The 18,032-nt window shown below is 43.6% G+C and overlaps 4 protein-coding genes across 8 annotated transcripts; 2 read left to right on the forward strand and 2 right to left on the reverse strand.

Moving 5' to 3' along the window:
- Nucleotides 1–9: 9 nt before the first annotated feature.
- Nucleotides 10–4,592, forward strand: LOC107223537 (GPI ethanolamine phosphate transferase 1). 3 transcript variants are annotated; one of them, XM_046745653.1, is made up of 9 exons: nucleotides 10–265; nucleotides 751–988; nucleotides 1,130–1,350; nucleotides 1,422–1,641; nucleotides 1,900–2,185; nucleotides 2,439–2,883; nucleotides 2,962–3,286; nucleotides 3,488–3,914; nucleotides 4,079–4,592. In XM_046745653.1, the coding sequence occupies exons 2-9, from the start codon at nucleotides 783–785 to the stop codon at nucleotides 4,487–4,489; spliced, it is 2,541 nt and encodes an 846-aa protein (XP_046601609.1). In that variant the 5' UTR covers nucleotides 10–265; nucleotides 751–782; the 3' UTR covers nucleotides 4,490–4,592. The 3 variants fall into 3 exon arrangements, with proteins under 3 accessions (XP_046601609.1, XP_046601611.1, XP_015518719.2); XM_046745655.1 differs by having other exon boundaries at nucleotides 13–988; nucleotides 2,968–3,286; XM_015663233.2 differs by having other exon boundaries at nucleotides 15–988; nucleotides 3,488–3,890.
- On the reverse strand, nucleotides 4,079–9,584 carry LOC107223539 (splicing factor 3B subunit 2). 3 transcript variants are annotated; one of them, XM_015663237.2, is made up of 4 exons: nucleotides 9,168–9,584; nucleotides 8,917–9,101; nucleotides 5,610–8,021; nucleotides 4,079–5,347 (listed from the first exon to the last, which is right to left on the reverse strand). In XM_015663237.2, the coding sequence occupies exons 2-4, from the start codon at nucleotides 8,938–8,940 to the stop codon at nucleotides 5,279–5,281; spliced, it is 2,505 nt and encodes an 834-aa protein (XP_015518723.1). In that variant the 5' UTR covers nucleotides 8,941–9,101; nucleotides 9,168–9,584; the 3' UTR covers nucleotides 4,079–5,278. The 3 variants fall into 3 exon arrangements, with proteins under 3 accessions (XP_015518723.1, XP_046601612.1, XP_015518722.1); XM_046745656.1 differs by having other exon boundaries at nucleotides 5,610–8,015; nucleotides 8,917–9,584; XM_015663236.2 differs by having other exon boundaries at nucleotides 8,917–9,584.
- Nucleotides 9,585–10,183: 599 nt separating this feature from the next.
- LOC107223530 (synaptotagmin-14) lies at nucleotides 10,184–15,186 on the forward strand. The gene is made up of 8 exons (XM_046745662.1): nucleotides 10,184–10,414; nucleotides 10,682–10,870; nucleotides 11,134–11,268; nucleotides 11,413–11,474; nucleotides 11,697–11,894; nucleotides 12,030–12,356; nucleotides 12,601–12,957; nucleotides 13,068–15,186. The coding sequence occupies exons 1-8, from the start codon at nucleotides 10,381–10,383 to the stop codon at nucleotides 13,287–13,289; spliced, it is 1,524 nt and encodes a 507-aa protein (XP_046601618.1). The 5' UTR covers nucleotides 10,184–10,380; the 3' UTR covers nucleotides 13,290–15,186.
- LOC107223555 (pre-mRNA-splicing factor ISY1 homolog) lies at nucleotides 15,043–17,488 on the reverse strand. Its single transcript, XM_015663262.2, has 4 exons — nucleotides 16,590–17,488; nucleotides 16,492–16,514; nucleotides 16,072–16,390; nucleotides 15,043–15,551 (listed from the first exon to the last, which is right to left on the reverse strand). Exons 1-4 carry the CDS (start codon nucleotides 16,590–16,592, stop codon nucleotides 15,177–15,179), a joined length of 720 nt encoding a protein of 239 aa, XP_015518748.1. The 5' UTR covers nucleotides 16,593–17,488; the 3' UTR covers nucleotides 15,043–15,176.
- Between the last annotated feature and the right edge of the window lie 544 nt (nucleotides 17,489–18,032).

The raw sequence follows: 18,032 nt of genomic DNA on the forward strand, positions 1-18,032 counted from the left end.
TATATGAGAAAGTACAATCAGGGGTTTTCTCTCACAACCCATTCGTATGATTGGTTAATCTCTCAGGAAGTCGGAGCGGGCGACGTATACGTGCATGCATATATCGATTGTACACATACGTTACTAGTGACATTCTAATTAATGTTCACATTTTCTATGTGAAAAAACAGCACATTTCGAATTCTTCTTGTGCATTGCGTCGTTTTCAATCGAAGGAAACTGTCAATAACCTATCTTAAACCAGCATAACCTCAAACACGCGTTGGTATGATAATTCACTTTCGGCCCCGATCGGCCCGATGAACCTGACGAGCAAACGAAAATTTGAACTTGTTTCGATTCGATCAGCCAATAAAATCAAATTGATGGAAATAGCCATACCGTAAAAAAAGAGAGGAAAAAATAGGAAACAATTATTGGGTGCTTGCGCACCTGACGTATGCTCTTTAACAGGTTCCTCAGAATTTCACAGTATTGTCAACCCGACGGTCAATTACACAGGATTAGAAAACAAGAGAAGTAGAAATTCATATTTTATAACTTATGCAAACGTGAATTTCATTGTGCCGAAGATACGAGAAGAGCAAAGTCCGAGATAGCAAGGCTGAGATGGATTATTTGAAAGACGTTGACGGGACTCGTACATAAACTTAGAAGCACGAGATTTCACAGAGTTTTGTCACCTAAGGCATGCATGACCTTGAATTCATTAATGAATCATTAATGAATTTTTATATTCAAATGTAATAGAAATCTAGAGAAGACCTTCAGCCAGATTAACTATGGGATATTTATTTTGGATTTGGGGATCTCTTATGCACGTGGCCATCCTTTGGGGCGTTTTGGATGTCAATTTTCATTCCCCCGTGCTGAAAGGTCTACCGCCAATACAATTGCCTTCGGCTCCGCCGGCAAAGAGATTGGTATTATTTGTAGCCGACGGGCTGAGATTCCGTACCTTTATCGAGGACCCACCGCCATACCTGATGTAATTATATTCACAGTTTACCCTTCCTTCTCTGTTCAATTCTTCCACGAGTTTACAGCAACTATTCAGAGATGTGCATGGGTATATTACTAAAGAAAATGGAATACGGTGAAATAAGTAAATAAACAAGAGAAACCACAGTAGGATAATGACTGAACGAGGTACATGGGGAGTTTCGAGGACCAGAATGCCAACAGAATCTCGACCTGGGCACGTGGCGCTCGCTGCTGGTTTGTATGAGGATCCTAGTGCACTCTTTAAGGGTTGGAAAGAGAACCCTGTGGACTTTGATTCTGTGTTTAATCGGAGCCACCAAACATGGGCTTGGGGTAGCCCCGACATCATACCTATGTTTGTCAAAGGTTAGCAGCATATCGGATATATACTAGTTTCTACTCTGACCTGAAACCCTGAAGTTTCTTTTGACCGGCAGGAAGTGGAGATAAAGTGCAGGGGAAAAGCTATCCTGCCAACTGGCAGGATTTTGATGGGAATTCGGAAGGCATAATTCGTTTAGATTCATGGGTATTTAAAGAGGTTTACCAATGGTTAACGGATAACGAACCAGAGACTAAATATTTGGATCGTATCATCTTATTTCTCCATCTTCTTGGTTGTGATACGGCTGGCCATGCAAATAAACCATATTCCAGGTAATGATCCATCCCATCTGAAATAACATGATTCCTTGTATTTAATACGATTACTACATTGGAACTCCATCAATGTGTTAAACGCAATTTATATTATGCAGGATCGTCCTCACATTTGTATTCGTGGAATACTTTTCGAGCTCATGTTTCAGGATCAGTAGAGTACTATAGAGTCATAATCAGAACGATTGTTTATTTGAAACAATATAGTACAGCTGTGCCTCTGTCTGACCTGTGAACCTGCGTGTAATATTTTAGGGAGTATCGTGGATGTGTGACTTATGTCGATCGGGAGATTGAGAGACTTGTTCGGACGGTCGAAGAGCACTATGGTGACAATCGCACGGCGTATGTTTTTACATCTGATCATGGAATGACAGACTGGGGTTCTCACGGAAGCGGTTCTCTGGACGAGACCGAAACCCCTCTAGTTGTCTGGGGTTCCGGTGTAAATTCACTCAAGAAACAAGTAGACGTGGAACAGGCAGACATCGCGCCATTAATATCATCTCTACTAGGAATTCCAATTCCGGTCAACAACGAGGTTGGTCTTTATCTTATTAATATTATGTGCGCGAGGGGAATGAGATATTTTTCATTACCCTTGTGCACTGTTGATGAATTCTTGCGATCTGATGTAAGAAAATCGTGCAAGTGTTGGTAGTTAGAAACTAAAAGAGAAAGTACTTTGAGGACCGATGTTCTTGCGATCTGGTGTACGAAGATCATGCAAGTGGTGCAAGTTAGGTATCAAAAGAGAGAGCACTTTGAGGACCAATGTTCAATTTCTTCCATAGGGTGTTTTACCCATGAAGTATCTGAGAGATGAGAATGCAGCGTATACAGCGGGTGCTTTAATAGCCAATCTCAAACAACTGAAACACCAGGTGAGGGGAAACCGAGTGCTCAGTCACGGATCCGATAGCGAGCCACACCTAAGGGAAACAAGTCTTTCTCAGGGAATTCACCGAGCCGAGTATCTCTTGACAGCTGGCAAGACAATGGAAGCGATAAACGAAGGAAAAGGACTAATGTCGCTTGCCAAGGAATCTCTTGTTTATTTTCGCGAGTATCACAGAGGTCGGCTCATGTTTTATTTGACAATTTCATGGCTGGGATGGATCATGCTGCTCTTTCTCAAAATCACTAACATCTCGCTCGATGAGAATCGCCCAAAATTGGTATTACTCTGGGATGTCCTGTTCGTGTGCACCTCAATCCTTCTCTTTATTGTGCACAGAGGTAAGCGGCCCTAGTTACTTGACTGCCGAATTTTTTACAGCACTTTTGCAGCGGACAAGTTTGTTAAATAATCGAAAGTTTCAGGTACAAGTGGATGGCGTTTGCAAGGGTATGCATTATTGGCACTGCTTTCTTCATGGCTTGCCACTCGAAGTTTCAGCGCTAACCCTTGTCCATCGTTCCGTGGCGGATGGTATTGGATAGGTTGTACGATTTCTCTGACGTCGATTATGTCCTTTGCTTTAACGATGAGGTGGATATTCGGAGCAGCGACTCTGTGTATGTGCGTGATACAGGGTGTTCTCTTCAAGGACGCGGATCGTTTTCTTCCCTGGACAACAATCGTTTTGGCCGCCTTTCCGCTACTACCGACCGTAGGCCCCGACACACAGACACATCTCGTGTAAGAATCTGTCAGACAATTCCCTTTGCTTGATCTTTGTCCTGTCTGATAGTCATAGAAAGATGAGGAAGAATTTTACCTTATCCACTTTGAGCATTAAGTGGTAATGTAATGTTTCAAGTATTACATTACGTACCGACTTATGGTATATGACGCACGTGACCATGTGTCACGAAAGTAATGCAAGTATTTCTTCAACAGCTTGCTGGCCTTGGTTATTGGAGGAATGACAGTGATTACCGCCGACGATCGTCACATGAATATTTCTCTGAAGGCCGTGGAAGGTGTAAGACTTACAACAACAGCCTTAATATCTTCGGGACTCGTGGATGGTCGAAGCCTCTTGTCCTGGCTAATATTAATCTCTACGCCGTTGTGCATATGCGCTTATTCGGTTGAAGTCAAGGGTAGAATATTTGGAGTAAGTTTGGCATTTTTACCAACCCTTGCCTTACTCTCCGTATCGTATGAGCCACTCTTCCTTATCGCGTTGACGGGTCATCTTCTTTGTTGGCCTATGACTACTGACAAACGTTGTAAAATGTGGGGATTCAAGAAGAAGGAAACCATCAGCGTGAAAGACTTTTTGGTGGCTGGATTTTTTGTATCCTTTTACCTGCTGTATGAGGTGCGAGTAAAATTTAAAGTTGCTTCAAGCTTTGTACACATCATTGGTAATCTTATATTCAGCTCAAGCACTATCTGCACCTATCAGATTGTGCATGCAAGATATGTCGGAACCTTAGATACTCTTTTTTCTTACATGTTATGTTATTATTCATTCGGACTCAGATGCTGTACGTGCTACTGGGGTTCTTTGGTACTGGAAACATAGCAAGCATTAGTTCGTTCGACCCAACATGGACAAGACATTTTCTTACAGTATTCTCGCCATTCACCATGTGTACTCTGATCGTCCTGAAGACCAGCATTCCACTATTGGTTGTTGGGTGTGGTATCAGGACCCTTGCACCGTCAAACCTTTTCATGACGACAATCCTCCTTGCCGATTGTCTAACACTGCAAGTCATGCATACGGTTACACCCCGAGGTAGCTGGATGGACATTGGTAGTGCGATTAGCAGATTTGTAATCGCAATGACGTTACCTTGTCTGATGCTACTTCTTTATCATATTTCGCGTCTCCTGGTGACGTACAGTGTGTGGAAAATCGACCATTCTCAGATTAAGCAACATGTATAGGATTCATAATGTCATGTTACAGTACAGTATGCAGTACATACAAGTGCACCAACCAAAGTATTATTGTATTGATAATATAATATTAGAGATACGTATTTCAGTACAACCTGCGTTATTTTTTAGCTAGTTTTAAATTACGCACAAGCTCGAACCACATCGGTCTTAAACCCCTGCACTGTTGTTGTTGCATGAAATTCAGTAATTCTTCGTGGTGAAAAAGGGGATTTTACACAACTGTATAAAATTACGTATGATGTATGTATGTACTACCGGCCGGAGTAGTGTCGCGCACAGGTGTGTGAGACTGTGAATCGGGAGGAATTGAGTTCAAATCCCCAGCACGACTATGAGGACCTGCGCGAAAACTCTTAACAATTGTCAGTCGGGGGCTGAGTCAGCAAGCTGAGGTTTGAACTCGGCCCAGCTACATCTGGGTAAGGTATTCTGCAGTTTTCCTTGTTTTTTATGCATTCGCGCGGATTTCTATTGAACATCCTAAGCCAGGCTGCAGGCGCCCAATCACTTTCACAAATCTATTGCCTCTCTTGCCCTGCACAAGCCGAATGGCGTACAGGGACATACCGGGTGTATGCATACAGTTTTGGCCAATTATAATGTAGCCCACGTAATGGTGGGCAAAGTGATATAAATGATCGCATTCATTTTATAATTCAGATAGAGTTCGTATATAATGTGAAAGTATTGAATCACTTGAATGACATACATACGGTAGACACATGAACAATTTTGGAATATGATTAGGGGATACGTTGACGAGACAGGTTTCAATTAGAATTTGAATTCCTTGTACTTCTTGGATGCTTTGGTCTCCTGATTCTGCTGACGTTTTCTCTTGCTCTGCAACAATAACGTATTAGGTGTGAGCTTTGAGTCACTTGAAAGTAACGTATGCACCGCGACTGAGCATACCTGGCGATTATCTTTAAAAGGGTACGCTTATTTGTGTTGGTTACACAACACGTGCAATTGGCTTATAACTGGAAGGACAGCACTGGCAACGCAAATTATCGTAATAGATCGAATAGATAATCTCCCGGTACAGTAAAATGACAATAATTTGTGATTTACAATAATTTCTACTAAAAATTCAGAATATCACCTTTTGCCTTTGTACATGATCTTGAAGCATATCGGACAAGTCCTCGCGTCGCAGGTGAGCCTGGCGCGATCTCATTGTCTCTTCGTAACGTGAAGCCATTGCCTCTGAATCAAGGTCCAGCTCGCTTGGATCAAGCGCCAATTCAACAGCTGCGTCCCTGTCACCTTTACCTTCGGCAGATGTACTACCGCCGACACCCGCTGTTCCTAGACCACCTCCGCCGGCACCCGATGCGCTTGTTCCAACGGCCCCAGATCTACGAGCAGCTGCGATGACGGAGGGGGGTGCCTGACCTCCGACTGCACCAGTCATATCGTACACATGGGTACTTCCCATCATGCTTGCCCCAAGTCCCTCTGCGCGACGCTCCTGCAAAACTTGGTATAGCGCAGGCGTGTCCCCGCCCTCCATTTCGCTCTCAATCTTCTTCTTTCTGAGCTCAATGGTTTCGGGTGTTTCTAACCCCGCCGGAATTGACGCAATACCGCTCGGTGTGACTAAGCCTTCGGCACCGGGTGTAACCAAGCCACTTGCATCTCCGGCATCGCCCTCTTTTCCTTCAATCCCGTCACCCTCATTACCCTCCTCGGCGTCGTCCTCGTCTTCGTCCTCACCCGACGACTCTGATTCCGGCTCACCCCACATACCGCGATCAACTTCTTCGTCCATCGCATCGACCCCTGGCGCCCTGGCAACACCGAATACGTCTCCGTACAACGGGCGGCCCGTCTCGTCGACGGGTGGCTTACCCCATCCGCCAGCGTGATAACCGAATGCGCATCCCTCGGGTATAGGCGCATTCAGACCAGGAATCTTGAGGTTTGGATAACTCGGCGGAGGGCCATAACGTTGCATAGCGATCAACCAAGGTGGCGGTACCTTATGACAGTTCGGACCAACCGGCATTCCCAGAGCTGTTCGTAACTCGTCGGATAATTCACCGGGCTTCTTTTCCTTCAGTCTCGTTTCGAATTCCTTACCTTCGTAGTAGAGATCGCCGTGTATAGTCATACGGGGCTTTGTCTGCCACTTGAAAAATGCGTCATGAAGTTTCTGGTAGTCAATGTCTATTTTGCCAAGTTTCGGCCTTGCCCGTTCTCGCATTTTCGCCTTTAAGGTGCGTGTGTCATCCCGTTCCTGAAGGCTCGCTCGCATTTCCGTAATACCGGTACGCTTGATAAAATCAGGCAAATCGAAAGGAGGCTTTTCGATGCCTCGTTTACCCTGTAGGTACTTGCGCTTGAAGCACCAGTGTCTTGGCACAGGTACCGTATTTCGATGAGCTTTCAGCTGCACCAAAAGTTTGGGGTCCCGCGCTGTGACGTCGTGCATCTCTACAACATCTGGACGCCCGACGAGTTGCTTCAGTTCAGCCACACTCAGGCGCGTTAGCCTCTTCAGTTTGCGTTTAGAAAGACGCGGTGTGCCTCCTTCTCCGGTGCCCTGGCCTCCACCCTGCTGATTATGCTGATTCTGCTGGGATGGGTCGTCGTCAAAGTCGTCAATAGGCGGGATTTTGCTAAGTGGACCCGCTGCCAATGTGTTTGTCAAGGGTGGATACTGGCCAATGGGTTCAATCTTATCACTTGTTGCATTTTGGCCTATGCCCGTGCCACCGCGAACTTCAGGTTCCGTCAGCTTGAACGCGTCAAAAACTCTGGCAAATTGACGATACATTGGTTCCAAGTCATTGATACTCGGGATCTCTTGGATGTACTCAATCTGCGGGTCGTCAATGTTCCTGACCTTGACATCAGGCGTCCTGGTCTCGTTTACATCCTCATTCTTCTCATCGCTGCTCTTCTTCTTCCGTTTCTTTTTCTTTTTGCGGTTCTTGGTTCCCCTCACATCCTGTCGAACCCGTGGTGCGTCTGGTTCCGGAAGTAAGTCCTCCAAGAGAATCGAGTCTGGTAGTAAGTTGTCGCGTAAGTCAGAAGCTGGGTTAGATGGATGCGATGTTTGAAACATTGCATGGCCGTGAGCGCTGTTATCGTGGTCGTCGTTCAGATCACCGCCCAGCTCCTTGGCTCTCTCAGTTTTCAATGCAAGCGCCTGTTCCAAAGCAACAGGAAGCTTGGTCGTGCTCACTATGTCGGATACACCATTTCTTCCTTCTTTGCAGAGGTCCTCATTGTCGCCATCACGCACCTCTTCGGCCTTATTACCATGCTCCTCTGGAGTTCCAGAGAGCTGCATCTCGATCGGAGGTGCAATCTTTAAATTGAGAAGACTGGGCAACGGCGCTTGTGGTATTTCAACGGCAACCGACGGCATTCCCATGGTAGTCAATTTCGGTATAGTCGGGTGTGAATGATGGACAGAAGACGGAACGCTTGCTAGCTGTTTCTGAATCTCTTGCTGTTCCATTTGCCTTAACTGACGAGGATCCAGTATTATTTGCTGTCCCTGTGCCTGAAATATATAGTTTCACTCTTGATTTAATGTCTCACAAACACAAAACCAGGAATTTTGTACAAAAAAAAAGACAAAGTACACAAGTAGATAGACCGATTTTAATATCATGTAAATTATACTTCTGTGGCTGATCTTTTGCCAATTAACCCTAATCAAGATTGAGTGGTAACGAGAAAGTCTTCAACATTGAAGTCAAAAGACAAGGTGGAAAGACCTCGAACAGAAGCCCTCTGAAAGTGCGAGAGCGGGGAAGAAAGAAGAAGCACAGTGCAGGGACATAACATGTCGTTGCGGAGCGCTGAAACTGGTTTCTTAACCAATCTATGATTGAACTCATAACTGTAGGCTTTAGTCACTGGTTTGGCCTAGCTACTAGCAGCAGTTTCAAGTCAGTCTAGATTTACGGAAATGCAGTATGTTGAAACAGTCAGTGTCTACATCTCTTCACGAGGTGCGAACCAAGGTATAGGATAACAAGTAGAATGCTACGTCTCTTCCGTTGATTGAAGATTGCTAAATACAGCCAGTCACAGGTATTGATTTGGAGCAAGCAAACAGTAACCTTGGGCACAGAGGTAATGCCATTACTAGCCTACATTTATTGTCTCACTTAGGGGTTTTACAATATTGATCAAGCTATTATCGACAGGAAATTTCTATACCCAACCTTCCCTCGAAAACTCTCACTTAGTCGCACCGAGCATCAAAATCCGATTTATCTGGCTGGCTATATCAGCAACCTTCGGTCAACGGTAGATAATACGTTATTATTGACAGACTTGACAATAGAATTTTTCACCACTTCATATAAAGACATTACGACATTACTGTAAGAAGCGATGTATGGTGGATGGAAAGTTATTATTGAGTTAATTTCATAAGTATTACTAACCTCATTCCCAAGTGCTCCATCCATTTTATACGTGTATGTGTACCCTTAAACGTACTATGTACACCTCTGCCCGCAGCAAAGTCGCCACCTACATTCGTCGATCCTCTCTGCTTCTGAATTACGGTCAGTTTCGCAGTATTTCTCGTAAAATTCAACCAAAAATTCAGCGCAAAACCAGTCCTATCCTAGTAAAGTAACACCAACTATTCACGCTGTCATTTGTATGCCTACCACTCCTAACCTCTACATACGAAATCCTATGCCTTCTTCGTTCTTCTTCTTCTTCTTTCCTGAACGGCTATTCGCCAGTCCGATGACATGTGCCAATGCCTTCCTCGTTTGCCGAGTAATCTTCAAAAAATTGCCTCATCTACACCTCTGCACTGATTACGATGTAAGCCAATTCTTGAAGTCGTGCTGTAGCGTCGGTAACACTGCTGCTGACACAAGGGCACGATACACGGAGGGTTGCAGAGATGAATTCGTCATGTTAGGCGTTGACTGATGATATATTGCTCAGTCAACGTGTTGGGTGTCCAAAGCTTCTAGATCGCAACGACTCTGGTGGTCATAACAGGGACTGAATAAATCTTCCTTCACCAAAGACTACACACCCCCCACTCCAAAAAAGTGCCGGAGTTTCCAGACCTGCGTCTACAGATCATGATCTAAACAGACAAATGAAGCTGAATAGCACAAATTTAAATCTACCCCGTTCCGTTCATTCATATGGGATTCCGGCGATCCGTACGTACCTACGTGAGACGGCACCATGACTGCATCTAGCTGTGCTTACATTCTGCGATCGGATCTAGTAACTAAATTCTAGAATTATCGGGGAGTGGCTAACGACGTCACATACGCATACGGTCCAATCTGCGGGCTCACGAGGCACCAATCAAATCACAAGATTACACTCACCTTGTGACAAACTGGTCGCAACAGTTAAGTTAAAACCGCTGCGCCGCCCTACCGGGCTGAAACCGTAGCTTTGAGATTGCTCAAAACTGTCAATTCAAAATTCAAATCAATCAAGTAGGAAACTGTTGAATACGATCGTTTAAAAGTACATAAAAACGGAAATCGCATTGTTTCTTGCCCTGCATAGTATAGAGTAACGAATAAAGTAATAATCAAGACAAAACCTATTTTACATCGCAGTAAGCTCTAACCTGACATTTGCGTCAGGTGGACCGCACGCGCTTGCGGCGTCCGTTTTTACAGGGTAGGTATGCGGTGTGCAATGGTAATAAATATCAGTATTTAGTGATCGTGTGCGTTGCCCGGCGCACAGGGTCGCTAAGGGGGCGGGACCGCTGTTGTTTGTAAATAAAAAGTTTTCCGTATTTCGCGACAGCGCTACCCTGACGACTTAGCTACTCGAGCCATGAATTCTGTCCTACAGAAGATTTTTTTACCTTATAAATGTATAAAGCATATTATAGAATTACGAATTGAGCGAGTATGATTCTTGCTGGGTCGGACCATTTTCTGCCGGGTGAGTCCACTGTTGTCTTGCTTTTCACCAGATTCGTGCACAGTCGTTTCCACATTTCCTGGAACGCTCGCTAACCCAACCAACTACCTACAATTCTTGGTCCTTGTTACTGTTTCAAAAATTTACCCTAGTGAATGGACTGATATCAGCATGCTCAATTATAATGTAACATGCACACGCAGATATGTAACTTTCAGTTTTACCGTCACACAAGCAATGTAATCAGCTATACATGCATTACAACTGTAATTCTCATTGCCTTTGCAGTATCGGTCGAGACAGCGGCGTTTCTCGGTGCTGTCGCAGGATTCGGGGCTCTCCTGCTGGTTCTCTTCCTTTACTTGTCACGGAAATGGTGTTTCACATCTTCCCCACCTGCTACTTACTTTGGTGGCGTGTGCGTACCTTTTTGCCAGTCTAATAACAGCTCGTCATCCCAACTCAGCACGAATCTTGGTAACTCAAACAATTTAGTAACCATTGAAATGGATTTTCTATGATTTTCTCTTGCGCTGCGCACATCTCCGATTGTCTCAATTATTGAGTCTGATTGTTGAGCACTAAATAAAAAAAATGTATTACCAATGCAAAGTATTACAGAAAGGAAAAACTATTCCCATCATTGAATAGGCAATAGAATGATCGAGATTTCAAAAGTTCTTACTGAAATTAAAATAGTATTACTTCCACACCTGTACTGCAACTCAATTTTGACCCAGGCAAAACATTGGATTTCCATTCGGATGTGGAGACAAGTTCAGAATCTGAGGAGGAAGCATTGCGTCAGCCTAATTTTGGATCTCATCTCTCACGTGACAGCCTTGCCATAACAGCAGATGGTCCCGGGGCAACAGGCAAGTCAAGTTCTAACTTGTCTAATAATTGCTGTTTCTATAAAAACCCGTTCATCCTTTGCATGTACAAAGTGTACACAGAAATTGAATCAGTCACTTTTTATTATATTTGACACGATATTCATTCCTTAAAAAATAACGCAGATGTTGGAAAGGTATTGAGCTGCAGTGGTACAGAAGAGAAATCACTTCTGGATCGGCAACAGGTATGCCCAATATTCGGTTGACATTATATCCTACACCACATTGGGTAAAGCAGTTCCGCGAGAATCATGCGTCGGAATTTGTCTCGCACTTCCATTTTTTTCTAGCACATCGTCAAAATATTGGAACAAGGTTGGAAATCATGCACAGAAATTTACACACCGTAATATCGGTGAGAATGAGTCATTAACCGACATATTGTGAATTATAATCAAATTTCTTAGTGTGTAGTTGAAGTGGGTACCCCCAATGCGATTGGAACCGAAGAAATGGACATTAAAGATAAAAGGGAAGAGGAAAATAAAGCAGACCGGCAGCAATGTTTGAATCATCACAAGGAATCTCCTGTACCGATTCAAGCGGAGGAAATTCACAGCTTGGAGGTGGCGTTGATATACGACGCGCCGATGCGTGAAATGACGGTCTGTTCGCCATATAAAGACACTCATTAGTAACGGCGCTGACAATTATCCAATAATCAGAAAATAGATATATAAAGTCAGATTGCCTCATCGGATCATATTGGTTTAAAGGTAATGTGGCATTGTTTGTTGCAGGTTCAAGTGCTGCAGGGACGGAATTATCCGAATATGATAGGTGGTAGTCAGGTTCGTTTGGTTTTGTTGCCATCTAAGAAACAGAGACGCAAAACCAGAGTCCGTCAAGGGACTACGCCGCAATACATGGAAAGCTTTCTGCTACATCGTGTTAATCCTGAAGACGTGAATGGGATGGGTGTCAGGCTGAGGGTGTACTGGTGGACTGGGCGTATACGGAGGGAGAGATTGCTTGGAGAGGCAAGGGTTTCTTTTGACCAAATAAATCTGCAATTGGAAACCACACTGTGGCTACCCTTGCAACGCCCACCCCAATCTTTATCCACGGTAAAAATTTACTTTTATCTGATGTTTATACCACATTACTCATGTGATATGACAAAGCTGGCTATGTATGTAAATACACACGTACGTACATGTACAATATAGCTGACTATCGGCAAGGGGATGGAAACTCGAAAGAAACCCTTCAGTAGAAATGCTAATTTAGCATTACATTGCAGACAAGTAATTATTGGATAAATGAAACAGGATGAAAAAAATAAATAAATATTTTTACAATCGTAAATAGGTGCAGGATTGGGGAACAAGTGGTAGCTTGACCCGCAGCGATTCCATGGGTTCGCAACAATCTGTTCGATCGTACATTACGCCGCCCTTGGTACCGCTTTACGGTAACGGAATGAGAGGTGGAAGCATAGCGGAGATCTTACTTGGTCTCGCCTACAACGGGACTACTGGACGATTATCTGTGGAAATAATCAAGGGGTCGCATTTTCGAGGGGGCGGCGGCAATGACGCTAGACCGCCGGACACTTATGTTAAACTGGCTCTGGTAGACAGCAATGCTTGTGAATTGGGTCGATCGAAAACCGGTATTAAACGGGCGCAACCCAATCCACTTTACAAGGAAACATTTGTATTTCAGGTAGTTATTTTGTGCCTGCCTCAAAAGCTCAACAGTTCATAGCATTCACTGCCTATATGAAATGCATTTCAGTAAATTGCTGTTCCATATTCAAATACATTCGCCCACAGGTTGCCTTGTTTCAATTGGGGGACGTAACTCTCTTTTTATCCGTCTACAATCGTCGCAGAGGCGGCATGGGACGAAAGGGACGTGAGATGATAGGTTGGCTTTGCCTGGGACTAAACAGCTCGGGACCGGAAGAATTGCAACACTGGAACGACATGCGAATTGCTCGTCAAGCAACATTCAATGCTCAAGTACAGCGATGGCACGCCTTGTTACGACCTTGAGCAGAATCACGAATTCTAGGGATCATCGGTATACGACGATTCGGGCCGTATTGTTTCTTACATCAAATAATAATGATACACTGCCGTGTGCCGGTTCGTTTTTTTTTTTTTTTTCTTTTCTTTAGGCAGGCGACTGACGGACGACTACAAAGTCGATGCAGGAATAATGCTATAATACTAATGACTTAAACTCGTGTACACGTTTGAGAGCCTAATTTTCGTATTATACACTTGCACACGGAAGACACAAAATAATGGTAGTCTCAGTTGGTTCCTGATTCCATCTTGGATGTATACCGTTGGTAATTTTTATGACATTCTACCTACAAATACTCTATGAATTCTACTTACAGAAAGTTACACATTCCAAAATTCCAAGCCATTGATAGCTACGGCGTATGCTCGGCTGTTTCTATTTATTTGTGCCTCCTAGTCACTCAGATAGTACACCACGTATTTAAAGATCACTATTTAAGCAATCTAAATGTTGTACATTAATTTGTTATTAAGGATTGTTTTATACTGCTATGCTGCTTAAAATTTCGTCTATTTCGAAAATTATATGTGAAATAATGTAAAATTTTTATTCGTAACCTGCCGCATTCAATGTGTCCGATAATCAAAGATACGTGCTAGGGTATTCGTTAAGGTCATTTTTGATTGTCGAGCGGCTCACTCTCCAAACCGATTCCAAATAATTTAAAAATAATTCCCTCATCTTTTACAGGTTTTTCATTGCAACTCTAACCCGTACCTGCAAGAGGTTGGATTTCCCCATTTAACCCTTTCAGGGGCACATTAAATCTACCGAACGGATGTCGATAAAACTTGGTATAGGGTGATTTCATTGGTCACTGATAACGAATTTGAACTCAAAATTTAAAAATTCAAAATGGTGGATCCAATATGGCTCATCGAATGACTTTTAGTACTTTGATCCGCCATGGTGGAATTTTGATATTTTGATTACAGATTCGTAATCAGTGACCCCAGAAACCCTCTTATACAAAAATTTTTTCGAAATCTGTTCGGTAGATTCAATGTAGGTGATAGGGGGATAGCCCCGAACAGTCGCAAAAACGACATAGTTATGATGTATATATGTCGTTTTTGCAAATGTCCAGGCCTGCCCCTGAAAGGGTTAGATGGGGAACTCCACCCTCTTGCGAGCAAGGGATAAAGTTGAGATGAAAATCTGAAATAATTAGGTAATCATTTGTGAATTATTTTAAGCGAATTTGTGGGTCGACCCGGTAGAAAATAAAAAATGACCTTTTTAAGAACCACCCTATTACACGCATACGCTATCTGTAACATTTGCGAGAAGTAGCTATTTTATTTACAGTACCGGATACAAATTTACGCCAGGTCATTGAAAGAAAAAGAAAAAATCAGTTACATCGTGTGGAAGATCTTCTATGCGAAATTTAACCTGATAAGTTTTGACACATTCGTAATTCACTTGTACGATAAACACTATAAATACTAAGCAGATAGCACTGGTATAGCTGATACAAGATTTCAGATTTAACGATGTTACGAGCGTTTCTGGAACATAGAGGTCGCGGTAGAGCAGATGATATTGTAACATCTGGTCGTATGCAAAAAAAATTGCACTTTGTCTAATACCTGTCAAGAGATTCTGTAGCTTGCATGTATTTTTAACCAATGAAATCTAATCAATTGTCTACTGCACAAAATATCATATATATTACCTTATCAGTTTTATGAGGTATCGCAATGAATTGAATCGTTGTTCAAATCGCGTTTTATAAAAGTTTACTCCAGATTGATTATTACATCGAAAATGGCAATGCCACAACATCGATGAGAATAAGGAAATTGGCAATTGTTAATATTTCCGTAGGCTTGTAATAAAAGAAATGATCAAACCGCATATTTTTCTATTAGTTCTTGTTTTTTTCGCGCAAGCAATGCTTCCTGTATGTCCGCCTGTGATGGTATATTCCTCTGAGATGTCGGTTCCACCTCATCGTCTTTGGCATTTAATTTGTTGTTGCTCTTAACATCCTGCCATTCCTTTTGCGCCTTCTCCCTAGCTTCCTTCTCCGCTCGTTGTTCCAGTGGTAGCAGAATACCGTCATCGTCATCCCTATACCCATAATAGTCTGCATCGATGTCCTTCATCAGCTCGGCACGTGTTTTCCTTGGTGGGGGTGGTGGCTCCTGTTCAAATAACTCGCGAACCCCGGGGAGTTCCTTAGCCGCGCCAAAATACTTATATCCGCGATTGCCAGGCACCTACGGTAATCATTCACATATTTCATAACGTGCCAAAAAAACAAATTGTTTCTACACAATAGCAATGCCCACTGAGCTAAAAATAATTTGAGCGCAATTCGATTTGATCAGTGAAAATTAATCGGTTAGTCGAATGTTTCATGTTTTTTTTAAACGGAACATACGTAACCGAAGTTGTGTAAATTTCATTATGTAGTCTTGATGGCAGAAAAGTTTTTTCGTTAGTTTAGAGTTTCAGTTAAAAATATTCACTTATCTTTCACTTGTGATATAAAATAGATACCCACGGTTGGTAAGTAAGACAATGATAGTATCTAACACTTTAATCATATGAATTGATATTGTATTGTATTATTCATGGGAGTAAAGAAGAATATTCAGTCATGTGGAAAAATAATTGAATCGGTCGCTTAATCGAGTTTTGAAAAATAATCGATTACACTCGATTAATTGCAAAAAAATAATAGATTCAAAACGAAAATTGATTATTGTTAGTGCACTTTTATACCACAGTGCTTACCTCCCGACCTTCGTGGTCCAACATCCGCGGACCAACTCGCGAATAATCCGGACCTCCGAGTTCTTTAATTTGTGCCTCCCAGTGTCGCTTCTCTCGCAGCAATTTATTGATCTCATCATTCAAGTCCCTTATACGAAATTCACCGAGGCCGGCATTTTGAATTTGAGCCACTTTCTTAGCAACCTCCCTAATGATTTGCATCCGCCATTTCTCAGCCTTGCGCAAATCTCTACATTCCGAGGCGAGGTAAGGTCTTCTTTCTTGCTCTTTTCTGATACCTTCGCCACTTTGAGCCGCTCGCCATCTTGCGAGGGTTGTCCTGAAGAAGAAACAGGTTTAGCCAGGTAGGATTTTAAAATGTAAAATCACACAAATGTGCAAATAAGAAGAACAATCATTGTCAGCGAATTTTTTACTTACATAGCCTTCTCCGCATTTCGTGCCTGTAAGAAAGTAATGGATAGCGTGTATTCATACGTCAATAACGGACATATTATTTCAATAAAAGTGTTACGAACCATATCGATGGAGTGCAAGCGGAGGGATTCAGACGATCTACTTATTCAATGAAATCGACGTCGTTCAGCACATCGGCCCATATCATAACACGATGCGATCCGTACGTAGCATATTTGCCAAAGCGACGTTATCAACAACGCGATAGTGGATCGCTGGACAGGTTAGGTCAGAATCACCACTAGCGACAATTGTCGATAGGAGGCGTTAACGATAGCGATAATCGTCACTAGAGAGTTACGGAATCCCGCTACAGGCCCGGTTAAGGTTTCTTGTGGGGTATTTGTTACGTTCCGTGTTGTGTGAAACATTAATGCAGATCGGACCGATGCACGATGCACTAAAAAACTAACTCCGAAACGACTCGGAACAACAAATCAGATCGACGAAAGTCGAACAAGATCCAAAACTAAAGTTAACGGCGACGACGACGGTGGTCGACGGCCATAGTGATATTCGGCTGACGGGTATAAACACGGTCTTATATACAGGGTCTGGAAACTCCGGTGGTGGGGGTATGTCCTCTTATTGAAGCACCGGCCGTTTCGCCTAGTGACCATGAGTGTCGCTGCGATAGAGGGATTGAGGCTGTGCGAGAGAGATGGAAACAGTTTGGTGACTGTCCGTGGTTTTGAAACCTGTTTCCGTATCTCACACAGCCTGAATCCCTCGATAGCAGCGACACTCGTCGTCACTAGGCGAAACGGCCGGTGCTTCAATAAGAGGACACCCCCACCATTTTTTGAACGGGTTTCCAGCATAGGTTTCCAGACCTGTATATAAGACCGTGGGTATAAACCACGGAGTAGAATACTCCGTGGTATACACACAAACTGAATATAGGAATGCTGGACGTGAAAAGGAACACGCGGATCCTGGACCGCCGAGGTTGGTTCGCACGCCCCACGGCCCGCGCATCATCGCGCATGCAATAAGACGCGCGCGCGCACACACGGAAGATTGCCCCCCCCCCCCCCCCCCCCCCCCCACTACCAAAAGAGGCGAACCAAGTGGACCCGCCGGGAGAAGGTAATTTCATTGCCTGTGCTTATGAGAGAAGAAAAATTGGAAAACTATGGAACAATTATCGACAGCGGTACGAGTACCAGCGTGTAGATAAATACGAAATCAGCTTTACGGGTAAGAAGATACCAAGAAGCTCGAAGACACCTCACACATGTGCAAACAACCGCCGTGGATTCACTGTGTCGACGATCCTTGTCTTCGCGTGCGGATGAATAACAAGGAGTGTTGAGATATATTCCCGTGTTGATGGTGTCTCGTTGAAGTCGCAGTGCGTTGCAACGACACGCCGGTGCCCAAGGCGTACCGTAACGCATTTTCCAGGAGCACATCATCTCGCACAGTGTGGGGTTTTCTACTCGCGCTTACGGACACGCTGTGCAACGACAGCACGCACGCACACGCACACACACACACGCGCG

This window comes from Neodiprion lecontei, chromosome 7 (assembly GCF_021901455.1).
Source record: "Neodiprion lecontei isolate iyNeoLeco1 chromosome 7, iyNeoLeco1.1, whole genome shotgun sequence".
NCBI lineage: Eukaryota > Metazoa > Arthropoda > Insecta > Hymenoptera > Diprionidae > Neodiprion > Neodiprion lecontei.